Source organism: Aythya marila, assembly GCF_965140915.1.
Source record: "Aythya marila genome assembly, chromosome: 6".
NCBI classification, from domain to species: Eukaryota; Metazoa; Chordata; class Aves; order Anseriformes; family Anatidae; genus Aythya; species Aythya marila.
The window spans coordinates 27221273-27234306 of NC_139047.1; the positions used below are offsets into that span (position 1 = coordinate 27221273).

General features: G+C 38.8%; 1 protein-coding gene across 1 annotated transcript in view; it reads left to right on the forward strand.

Annotated features, from left to right (window-relative positions):
• CNTNAP5 (contactin associated protein family member 5) overlaps window positions 1–13034 on the forward strand; it is a 282395-nt gene that overhangs the window by 120892 nt on the left and 148469 nt on the right. The window contains exon 4 of the mRNA XM_082763797.1: window positions 5586–5733. Within this exon, the coding sequence (XP_082619923.1) occupies window positions 5586–5733 (148 nt within the window). The remainder of the gene's footprint in view (window positions 1–5585; window positions 5734–13034) is intronic.

Genomic DNA, 13034 nt, shown 5'->3' on the forward strand with positions numbered 1-13034 from the left:
ACAACAGCAAAGCAATTTAATTGCTTTTCTCCATGATGTTAAAAGATATAGCTTGATAAGTGGGTCAGGGGTTTTCCATTACATAAGTGAAGAAACATTTGTGAAGAAACATTTTTCACTATTGATGTGCATGGTATGTAAAAAAAAAAAAAAAAAAGTGAAATGTACAAGGCCCTTTTTTTTTTTTTTTTTTTTTTTTTTTTTTTTTTTTTTTTTTTACATCTGCATGTATGCTTTTAAGTTTTGGGGCTAGGCTGAGGTGAAGAAAGTTTCCAGACTTGCCAAAACTGATAGTTGCTTTCATTTTGCAGCAAAAACTAAATGGATTCTTTAATTTTTATTGCTATAAAAAGTCTCATTATCTACCAATAACCTGTCTAGACCCTAGGTGTTGCTAGCAGGCAGTGATGCAGTATAATTGTTCTGTGAAAATACTGTAGCATTCCATTAAAATCAAAGGCTGCTGAGTTTCCATATGGTGCGTTTGTGGCTTTATTGTGTCCTTCTCATGGTACCATTTAGTCTCGTTCCACACATACAGGTAGAGATGACTGCAACTTCCCTCCAAAACCAGGATGTAATACTCAATGGTCCTGCAGTTATATCTCAGGTAACATTGATTTGAGTAGGACTGAAATTCTGTTATCTCTTGAGAAGATAAAAGCCATCTGTGACTCAGAGCTTATTTCAGCCTAGAAAATGTGAAAAACTAGGCAATGTTTTCTCCTTCCTATTTCAGATTTTCTTGTTTCTTAGTTAGAAATTCATGCTTTGTTTAAAGTGCACGTACACTCAAATATTAGAGGAGGTCCTGGGAGGAATGGAACAGGAAGCATGTTCTGCATCACAGTGCAGAATCCTTCCAGTTTGTGATCTTTCTAATTCTAGTAAGGAAGTTTAAAAGGGAGAATGGCATTGTTTTACTCAAAGTATTGCAGTTTTGGGATTTATGACAGGCTTGACTACTTTTTATCTCACTTTGGCTCCTTTGCTAAGCTGCTGGATATCTTGAATGAAGTGTGCTCCTGTCCTTATTTCTTCAGGCAGGGGAGGAAGCATACTGTGATATCATGGATGAGATTTGAAGGTGGAGTGCTCTTTTCTGTACTTGTATTTTCTTTCAGTGGAGTTTGAAATGCTGTAAATTGCTAACATCTGTGTTATGTGCCCTGTGCACATTCATAATCTGATTTTTTTTGTTCTCAGCTCAGTTCATCAGAGTGACTTTGGCACAAATGAGAGTACTCAATACATCCTAAAATATCTCCCCTAGAAGGTAGTTAACCTCAGGTCTGCCTGCTCGCTGTTCAGGGCTGATTGGGCCTATGTTGCTGCTTGCATACACAATTTGAACCCATCCCATTACCTGCCTAACAAAGTGGGAGAGCAATATATATTCAGCAGAGTCATTATGGGAGCCACCTTCTGGAGATCTGTAAATAAGATGCTGTTTGCTGTGCAGCGTGCATGCAGGGAGATTGAGATAAAGTCCCAAGACTGATGCTATCTTCTGAATTGATTAGGCTTTCATGAGCAGACAATTTTCTTGCTCCAAATTTCTACTTGTCTGGCTAAACCTGGAGAGAGTTTGGTCAAAGGGTAGCCTAAAGTTGAGCATATTAGATCTTTCACTGTTATGATCCGGCGTGGATCTGAGTTAATACATCAAGTAGAGAAACAAATGTGTGTATGCAGGGTTATTGACCAACTGTTGTATTTCAGCATAGTTGCATGACATTTTCCTGAGCTTCCCCTTAAACAGCTTTTGAGATCCTTATGAATGAAAAAGTTGTATATATAAAAAAAAAAAAAAAAAAAAAAACATTTGCTTTGTATTTTTTTGTTTGTTTCTTTTTTTCCCTGAGGGAGTTACACTTCCAAATTCCAGATATCATCAGCAGCTTTGAGATTTGAACATCTTTTGAAAGTTTTCTTCTTCGTATATGTTATTGCTAATGCAGAACTAAATTGGAATTATATTTATTCACCTTCAGCATAACCCGAGCACTGGGCTGGCCAGACCCTGCTCTGAACCACTGCAGCTGTTCTTATGTCACCTCTTCATGTGAGTGGGACCTGCCTTGGCTGGCTCATTAAATAGCCACATAAAATATTACTGCGGTGCCAGAGTCTGTGTCACAGCGGGGCACCACACAGCCAGGCATCATGAAACAAGCTTGGTCCGAGAGGCAGCCCAGCCCGTAGCAAGCTGTTAACCTCACAGCCACTAGTGCTGGGGAACAGGCTGTGTTTTGCCTTCAAGAAGCTGGTGGCAATATCTGGTGCTAATGGAGCTTTTTGATTTATAAGCCCCATATAATGCCAGAAGCAAAATTTCCCAGGTAAATCATCAGTCTGCTGTGTTTAGAGGGCTTGTGAGATTTCAGTGTTATGCTCCCTCCTGGAGCAACTGTGTTGCATGGGAAATGTCATGTGGGTGCTTTGTTTTCTGTGCTGGTTTGTCGTTTTGTTCCTGTGAATTAATCCCTGTCAGCAACAAGTTGTAATAGAGGCTGTTTCTCAAGAGGAAGTATTTCTGCCGTTCTCACCAATAACTTTACTGTTAATCAATATTTGAACCACCAGGGCTAAGAAATCTGGTACTGCATCCTTGTTTCATCTTCTATAATGGATAGATTATTTCTGTGTCAGCTGTGGATCTGAGTTTTCAAGTGACCATCTGTGCAATTGGTGTTATTCAATCAATGGTCTACAGCCCACAGGTGCTCCATAAAACATCGGAAGGTGATCTGTAGAGCAGTGGGAGTTGAAAGCAAAAATCAAAGCAATCCTAAAGGCATATGCAGTGATGCCCTGCAGTTAGCAACAAGCAGCGATGTGCTGGCTGCATGCAAAACCAGCTCAAAGGTGCAGGTCGATGTGTTGCCTGTGGATTTTTTTTTTTTTTGCCAAAAGTTTCAGTGGCTCTTTGGTTATTAGAGAAGCTTGATAAACACTGCTCTAAAGGACGCATTTGTTTTATGTAGAGTTTATTTTTACTGACTTAATTAGTTTAGCATGGGAAGAATGTTTAGAAAGATCTGTGTCAGGTTGTATTGTGACTGTGTTGAAGTATGGGTGTTGGCAATTCTGGCTTGTCCTTGAGGTGTCGTGAAAGAAATGTGCTGGCATAGGTGCCTGTGGGTGAGCACCTGGGTCTGCTTACAGACAGCAGGGTACAGCTGCCTCAGTTTTACTTGGCACAAGCACAAGACTCCTTTGACTGCGCAAGAGGCCACTGGAGCGTGCTGCATACACCATCTGCCTGGAGCAGGGGACTGCCTCTGTGAGCTGTGGTGATGCTCCTGAGCAGTGTGCATGGGGGTGTGGTTTGCATGAGCTTTGCAAAACAAACAAACAACATCAAATAAAATAGAATAAAATAATTATAATAATAAAACAAAATAATAATGTTGATAATGATAATAATAATAAAACATTCCTTACAGGTTTGCCCTGTGAGAAGGGTGTCAGAACGGCCCTTAGCAGCAACTATGGGTGGTTGTGAGACATCTCTGCAATTTTCCAGAGATGGAAAATGTGGATGATTTCCACAAGGGCCCACTGGTCACTGAGTGGTGCTGTGTCAGCACAGGCTACGTTCCTACCCGCTTCACCAGCAGAAATGTGCGGACTGCTCAGTTTGCCCTCCATAGGTACAGATCACCTAGTTCCCATTACTTCCTCATTGCAAAGAGGTATTTCTAGAGGTGTGATGCTTTTCAATATGGTCTCCCAGAATGTTTTCTTTTTCATATAAACAAGAAAATTATTAGCTTGTGGACTGTGATACAATGTGCAGTACTGACAGCCCCGTGTATTAGAGGATTATGAGAAAAAAAGCAACATAGACCCTGAAATTTTTTCACAGTACTGCTATATTAAGGTGTTCTTTTTCTTTTGTCTCTTAATTTTCACCTTTTGCTTGCATTCTAGTCATTACATTTTATGTTTTTTTTTTTGTTTGTTTGTTTGTTTGTTTTTTTTTTTTTTTCTTTCACAAATGGGAGGACTTGAAACTTTTTGCTCCCACTCTTTTCTTCTGTCTTCTTCCTTTTTTTTTTTTTTTCTTTATAAAAGGTGAGGTTTTTACATAATCACAGGATTTCAGGAAATGAGCTTTCTAAACATACAAACAACACTCCCGTTCGTCCATCCACCTTATTATATCTGTGAGTGTCATAATCAAAATGTGAATGCTGCCACAACTCTGACTGTGAGATTTATTCTCTGCTGACAGTTTCATTACTGAGAAGAATAAGATCATTTCACTTGAAATACAAGGGAAAAAAAAACTCTGAAATTATCTCTGCTGGAATTTGAATTTGTCTGCCATCTAGAAAGCAGTATGAGTAAGCCCAGGACATCCTGAAGTGCTACTTGTGGCACTTCTCAAAACATATCCGATGGCTGCTGAACTTCTGTATGTGGTTAACTTTGAATTAAGACCAGCAAGAATCCCCATCCAGAAGGTTTTAATTATATAATATAGCTGAAAATGAAAGAGGTTAGTTAACCATCACAAAATCCTTGTAGAAAACAAGATCTTGTGCAGAGAAAGTTTATTATAAGAGATACAGGATAAACAAAGCTTTGGGGACAATTGGGATACTGTAGCAGAATTATATACCCTTTTCAGCCTGATAAGCTTCTAACAAGTCCCATGTTTTGTAGGGTTCTTCACTTTATTGAGGTAGCTGGGGTTGTAGAGATTGTTTCAGTAAGATTATTCATCTTCAGAGCTGAGCAAAATAGCAATGAAATGCACTTGCTCACCATGTCTTAGGGATTGAGGCGTATGCTATTTTTTGCAATAATGATTGAGCAGAAAATAAGGCTTAGCGCATATAGGAGATTTTTTCCAGTTCAGTGTTTTTAAGGTGAAATGAAAAAAAGCGTGTTAAGGTTTCAAAGTATTGTGCCTTATAAAGGTTCAAGAGTACTTTTATTGAATGTAGTTGTATAAAACAGTGACACACTGGGTTTAGTAATGCATGAACACCATGATCTTCGTTTTTTATTTTTTTTATAATTTTTAACAACATGTCTTGGGAAAAAATGAACATTTGAGTAAAAATTCAAAGAGAAAATTTCCTTTTATTGAGTGTTAATTCTGAGTAGGACCATTAATTTTGGCTTGCAGTTGTAGGCAATTAATCGAATAGTCAAGAAAAGAAAGTTTAATTATTACTGTTTGTGCAGGCTTTAATTCTCATGAGTGCAAGCTGTCAAACTCCTGACTGTCATGTGTCCTGACTCAGGCTTTCATCTCTTCCTGTGTCTTGCTGAGTTTTCTGTTGCATGTGTACATGTCCTGTTTGCCTTACCAAGCTCTCTCCAATCTCAGTGCCTTGTGTTCACCTCTTTCTGCTGACCTGAATGCACCAATGTGTTCCTCCGCTCTGCTGAGATGCTTTGTGTGCTCCTGTCTCCCTCCTTTCTCACTGCAGAAGACACACAGCGCTTGGAAGAAAACAATCAAAATAATTTTAAGTAATTTATAAGAATAAGATTCAGGGAAGGGAATGGCAGTTTACATCCTTAATTCTGAACTCAGTGCTCACCAAAGATTTCTGTTGTTCCAGGTTTTCACAGGGAACAGCAATGCTGACAGTGTGGTTCACCACAAGCTCCTGCACTCCATGAAAGCCCGATTCTTGCGCTTCGTCCCTCTGAAGTGGAATGTCGGTGGGCAGATAGGACTGAGAGTAGAGGTCTTCGGCTGCTCCTATAGTAAGTGGCAAAATCCTAACTCACATTTTCTCAAAGAGCTTTTGTTGGTGCTGTCAGTGCTGCAGGAGGGATGCATCAGAGTATGAATTAAAATGCAACATGGAATACATAGTCATTTATTTTTTCAGTCTTTCTTGTCTTGTCTTTCTGCATGGGGATGTGCTAGCCCATCTAGCTCAGCTGCTGAAGCTTTCCCAGAGCTAAGCCCAACACAGTGATCTGCTGCTGCTTGTGATCACAAGGTGGTCTAATGCTGTGGAACCTCCTGCCCCAGTGAAGGACACAGAGCTACTTGGGATCTTTGTATAGGGTTTAATTTAGGAATGATACTACCATCTGCTTAAGTGTATTTTTAGTATGTAGTAGTTTATTTTTGTTTTTAAGGCATGTTATCTAGTTGAGGAGAGTGGTGCAGCTTGTGCAGCTAGTATTTCTATTTGAGGCTGATGATTTCATAGCTTCAGAGAGAATTTTGCTGCTTTATCATTTTTGCATGGGAGTTTTCTTCCATGCTTTTCTTCAAGATATGGTGAATATCTTCTGAGACACTATCTGTAACACTTTGTCATGTGGGCTTTGGAGCAGCTTATGAACACTGTTACCTGCGGGTGTTTCATCTGTGTAGTTATCTCTGTGTACTGCAGATATATGACCTACGACCATGGAAGAGTATGAAAGTAAAGAAAAAGAACCAGTGTTGCTCCCAGGCATAAAATGAAGACAAGTGCACAAATGAGGAAACACAAATCTAGTATTTGTTTCACTGGTGGCTGTGGTTTTATTTCTGAAATGTGACTTTATAGTGTTCAGAGACACTGCTGGAGACAGGTAAAATTTTACTGGGGAGTTGAGGGGATTTGCAAGCTTTGGCCAGGAAATTCAATGTGGTGTGGCATAGATCACCATCATGTGATGCAACTGTAATTGTACATCTCCCTATTTAGATCAGGTCCTTATCTCCTCCTCGGATGTGTAGAAAAGAGGTTGTAAATAAAAAAGTGGTAAAACTCCTAATTGGGACAGTTATTGGATTCATCTGAGCTGTATCAAAGTGCCAATTGTCTTAAAACTTTTGATTCACATGATTCCACTGCATTGAGAGCACACTCCTGGACTCTCAGTGGCTTCATCAGCATTCTCAGGCTTCACAGACAATTCACGTGGTTTTGCCTGTAGAATCTTGTTATAGAATCATAGAAACCAGGTGAAGGCCAGGACTATAGTCTGCGTTGATCCAGAAGTTCCGTTCAGCTTTTTTTTTTTTTTTTTAAGATGCTGCTTCTCCATCTACTTGGATGCTCAGGCACTATGGACTATTCATTTAAGTACAGACCTGCAGTGTCCTGATCTGGACAGGTAGCTACTTATGCCAAGAGATCTTTTTCATTCCCACCAGTGGATGTGTAAACTGAAACCTGCAAATCAAAACCAACTGCCCTTGATGTCACCATTCCAGAGCAGCTATATCATCTATTCCCAAGGAACTTCCTTTCATTACAGTGACCAAACCTCTGCTATAAAAAATGTAGTCCAAATAGACTTGCTGCAAATAAAAACTGGAACTGAAGATGGAAATTTTTTCAGCTGAATGTGATTTGGTGCTCTCCATGTGAAATACTGTATGGGCACTACCTCCATGTCAGATTGTGGTTGTATCTTCTGTGATATAAAGAAGACTTCAGAGTGACTTGCTGGCTGAGTTTCCTTGTGCTGATATCATCTAAGTCTTCCTCTTTATCCCGTACCCTGCAGTTACTGGAAATAAAAATGGTTGTAGAGAATTAAGGTGTGAGATTGAAGCAAGGCAGAAAAGAAATAAAGGGATTCATAAAAGTTTTACAGGGTGTTGAAATATTCATTCCATTTATATAAATGTGCCATTCAGATTTCTGTCTGGCAAATTGTGTATGCCAAGCAATACCTGTCTACAAGTTTTGCTTATATAGCTTCACAGTCTTGGCTACTCCTAACCCAGGCATTCTAGCAGTGTACGAAGATGTATGATCATTTATAAAATGTCATCTTTACTGTTAAACTGACGGAATGTCTGCAGCAGATCCTGAGCTGGTGTACACCTTCATAATGCATTTTGTAATGCTCGACAGCATGCAGACTCATCCACCATGTTCAATCCTGGCACAGGAAACATATAAATAATTTGAAAAAAGTTAAAAGAAATGACATAAAATCACTAGAGGCAGTAGGGGACAAGTAATGGAGAAAATTAAGCTTAAGGAAGAACAAATGGCCCAAATGTACAGCATCTCTAAGAGACGAGCCTTCATGCAAACATCTGTGTGTATAAAAGAAGGGATGTGAGGCTAGAAGTAAGAACAGCATTCTAATCACCTACTGGTACCAAAGGGTTAAGATGATACAAATTAATCTGTAAGAACCTGATTCCCAATTATGCCCAATCCTCTCTATGCTGTTGTAATGATTTAAAGGCTTTAAGTAAACAAAACCAGAGTATTTGCTCTTAAGTCCACTAAAGTTGAAGAAAGTTTTTCTGCCAGCATTTTTGCTTTGATTCCAGTTGTGAAGCATATCATAAAAAGAGAACACATTTATGGGGGATACAGGTGAACCAGATCCTGCACGAATATACATCTGCAACCACTGGATGATTTCTACCTCTTAAACTACTTGTGACAGCAAGTTAAAATTCAGGTGATGCTTGACTTCTGTCTGTATATTCCACCTTTCAAGCAACTGCTGCCCCCAAAGTGTGGTACCTGATCTGGAAACAGAGTTGCTTTATAGTGATGTATTCTGGGCAGAAAGTCGCAGAAGCAATGATTTAGAGGCAAGCTGGAGATTCTTTTTGTGCAAGTGGCAGCATTCATTGGATGGCTTAAATAAAAGTTTGGGGATACTGACAGCTTAGGCCATTTGAATTTAATGTGCTGCTGTACGTCTGTTAAAATGCGGGACTACTGCCAAACATGAATACGAGCACCTCACTGCTACACCAAGGCATGCAAAATGGCCTGTGGTTCCGTAGGTTGTCTCCGATCTCATCAGCTCCTTGTTGACATTGAGTATTTGAGCAGAAGATGGTTTGTGGCTTTGCTGCTTAAGCATTTTTGTGACGGCAGAGCTGGGTGTGACACTCGTGCCTGTGCAAGGCTCTGACCTCCAGTTGTGGAGCATGCCTGTGCTGTGCAGCACACTGCTGAACAGGTCCCAGGAGCACAACCTTGTGCTAACTTCTGGCAAAGGTAGCTTTCAACGATGACTGTGTAGTAGGAGGGAGATGGAAGGCATCAGGTCTTGTAGGTCACAGAGTTTCTGCCAGAACACAGTAACAACAAAATATCAAACGATCATATTAGAGATTAACTGCAATATACACTAGATGCCAAAGTGGCTGACTTACCATGTGACTGAACTGTGCTGCTGAATGGCACTCGTTGTAGTTCATTACTCCTGGGATGATTAATATACTATTATGAATTTATCTCAAACAGTAGTCTGTCAAAAGAGCTGGCTGCCAGCTGAGATTGGTTCATTGGAACACAAATACATATTTTTACCAGCAAAGCTTTTTCAGGCCTATGAGTTTGCTTGACCCTATCCTATATAGATCAAAGTTCATGTGAAACAAAGCACTCAGGGCTGTCAGAGGAGACATGCTAGTTGCTGTTTTCCTCCTCACACTGCAAGTAGGTATTTAAATTAAATTTAATTACATTTATTGGAAATTCCTGCAAGATTCCATCTCACATCCTCAAAATAGGTACTAAAATAGGAATGAAATGGTCTTGATTTGAAAGAGCATCCTGTTCAGATAAAGGGATGTATGATGCGTTAAATAGAAACTTCCATTAAGAGGTGTGCATTAGCTCTCACTGGCCATTTGTAGCAGAGACTCCAGAAATAGTGTGATTATGACAGATAACTGGAGCTGCAACAGAGCTGGTGTTCAGACAATGGCAAACCAATTGCTTTGGATGTTGGGGAGCATGGGACTATCTTTATACTTGGGAATAGTCTTGTTAGTTTAGCAGAGGGGAAAAAAAATCTGCTGACACAATTGCTTTTATAGGATAAGATTTATAGCTGCATTGAAGATGCTGATCATATTCTGTAACTGGTTAACGGCCCAAAATGCATCAGCAGGATCAGGGGTATGTTCATTTAACAGGCTGGGAAAGCACAGGAGAAACAATGATAGGGTGTGAGATAGGGTATCTTCTGCCTTTGAGAGATGAGTTTTTCATTTGCAGTTCAGGACTTAAATTTCTCATCTTTTGCTCTCGTTGCTCCAGGGAATATGATCTGATATTGTGTTTTTAGATGAAATGATTCTTGATCTCTTTTTTCTCTTTCTCTTCCCTACCCCCCACCTTTCCCTCCTTTGTCTTTTGATAAGATGGAAAAGAACACGTTACAGAGAACCACTGTCTGTCTGAAGGCACTGACCAGTAGTGTTTGTAACCACCTGTGTAAGACAAATACCCAAAGGATCGCTTACCAGGAGTCAGACATAGATTTGTGATAGGGTCAGAGCTGCCTAGCAGAACAGTCACCTCTGAGGTACTCGTTTACATTCATCCCTTGGGATGCCTGTGTGAGAGGGCTGTAGAGAGGGAGGTCAGGTTGCTTCAGACTACCTGAAACCAGAAAGTCATGACCAGCCAGGAGGGATGTCTACTCAGACAGGGAACAGAGCTCCTACCTCCTACAGGGAGCTAAGGCTTCTGTTCATTGATGCAGGTGCCAGAATAAGAGTTTTTGTCTCAAATTGAAACTGTTCCTTGAGGATATTTTGGAATAATTTTGCCTGTGTGGCTACTTTTTCCAAAATCACTAGGGAGGACCGTCTTTTTAAGAATAAATGAGCATCCTCTCTGCTGCCTCCTGTCTCCTTGCTGCACAGGTAAACTCTATACTCTCACCTTGCTCCCAGCCTGTCTTCTGTTAGCCTAACTAGTCTCATAGGTCGAGTCCTCCTGTCACATGTTGCCATTTTTATTTATTTGCTTGTTATTATTATTATTTACAGGCTGAATTAGCCTGATAATCCACCTTCAACTGGCTGTTTCCAACCACCCCCAAGTGACTTTAATGTTAGGACCTGTGTTGGGAAACCAAATTGAAGTGGAATAAAGTAACCAGCTCCCCTTGAGCCTCTAATGAATTTAAGAAAGGCTCGATGAATTTCTATTGTATGGAGACTTCTTCAGCTGTGAGCAGAAAGATGTATGTATTTACAGCAGAGGAATCTGTTTGAATTGTGGGTCAGAAAAGAATAACACGGAAGAAGCTTTTACCTGGTCTCACTTTTGATGAATTTTGTAGCTTTGTTGGTGGAGGACGGCATAGGAAAGTATGAAGACTGAATAAAGTCTCTCTTCAGTAAGTACAAGTAAACCAGTGGGTAGTGCAGAATAAAACCACGTGTTTTTATTTTGTTATTTCTACAGATTTTCTGAGACTTACAAAATTTCAAATCCTTGTTCTCTTGCACAAGTGGATTACAGGCATGTGTGGGCTCTAAATAAACATCGAGCAATCAAGCAAATTTTCTGCAGTGATTGCATTAGAATTGTGCTAGATCTTTCAGTTTTTAACGGGAAGCCAATGATTTGTTGTCATGCAAACTGCCACTAATGACTTTTGGAAGCCAGTGTTAGCATTTATTTGGCATATTCCCGTTTCATTCAAGGCTATTTATTGGTCAGTGTCCTCACAAATGATAATTAGTGAAGCAGAATTTTTCTGAAGCAGGTTTTCCTTTGTATTACACCCTGTAAGTGGTGATATCAGAACTGTTCTAGAAATTGCATGTTACGTTGTGGCTTAGTGGAGACATAAGAACAAGGAGTGAAGTGTGAATTCAGACTGAGAGCCTGGATTATTTGGGGTGAGGATCTTGAAAGAAAAAAAAGACTGCTATACGAAACCACTGAATCATTTCTCTCTTTCTCTTGCAGCATCTTTGTTTTGGACACTTAGCAGGAAAATCTACTTTAACCACGAAATGCACTGAAAATCAAATACTATATATATTTTCTAAGCTATTTCCCAATTTCTGCCTGTGTTAAAATGAAACTGTTTTTATTATGCACTTACAATTCACTTTTTAAACAACTTGAAGTATTTAATCTAGCTAGAGAAAATTCATAAGAATTAAACCATGAATTGAATTTTCTTTATAGAAACTGGCAGTCAAAGTGTCAATAGAGAGAAAGCAGCAATTCTAGGGAGGGAGAGGGTGAACTTGAACACATAAATCAAAAGTAAAAACAGGGCAAGCAGATGGCATAAATACTTCTGTAACAATGCTTCCTACAGCAACAACTGTTACACTTGTGATTCTAAACAGCATTTTATAATTCTAACAACATAAGATAAGAAGTTAGTCTAGTTTATTCTGTAGTGGATTTTTTTTCCCAGGATAATTTGTAGTTTCATTCTCTGAATAAATATTTATTTATTTATTTATTTATTTTTAACGGAATCAGTTTTGGAGTGATAGAATGTTCCATGAAATTTAAATTTTGAACTACCTGCAAGTTCGTAGTGTGCTGTCAAACTTTTGTAGAAATTGTTATTCTGACATGCAGAAGTTATGAATGATGCGTTCTGTAGTAACAAATCATTAACAGGTGTTTATTTTCTGAGTATGTAGAAAAAAATCTTTAAATTTGGTGCAGTTAAAAAAAAAAAAAAAAAAAAGAAAAGAAAAATAAAAAAGAGGGGGAGATCCACAACTATTATTTTTGTTTTTTAAAGAAGAAAAAGTGAAACTACCATTAAAGCTCAAAAGGGTGGAAGAACTCTCAAGGTAGCTTAAGTGACTTAAAACACTAGCTTTAATCATAATACAGTTGCTGACCAGGAAGTCTTGATTCTCTTACTTATGGACCTTTCAGATACTTTTCAAAAGAAAATGAAACAAACAAACAAACAAACAAAACTGCTTTAAATTATCATTAAAGTATGTGGTTTGCAAACAAAGATAGCCTATGCTCTTTCTTCTTCTTCACTGAAAAGATATGCTTTGTGTTTAAATATGTATCCCAGTAGTTATGTAGAATGTTAAATGTTTGTTCCGAGTTTTTGTTTTGTTTTGTTTTGATTTTCTTCTGGTGTTCTTATTTTTTATTATTTCTGTTAAGAAAAGGAAATACCAATTGATTTATTATTTACAAGTACTTATTTTATCCATGATTTTTAACAAATTGCATTTGGATAACTTAGAATTGAGTTAATATATGTCAGTCACATTTGAATATGATGCATTAGTTAAAAATATTTAAAACTATGTGAAATGCTCTGGTAATGTAAAGAAG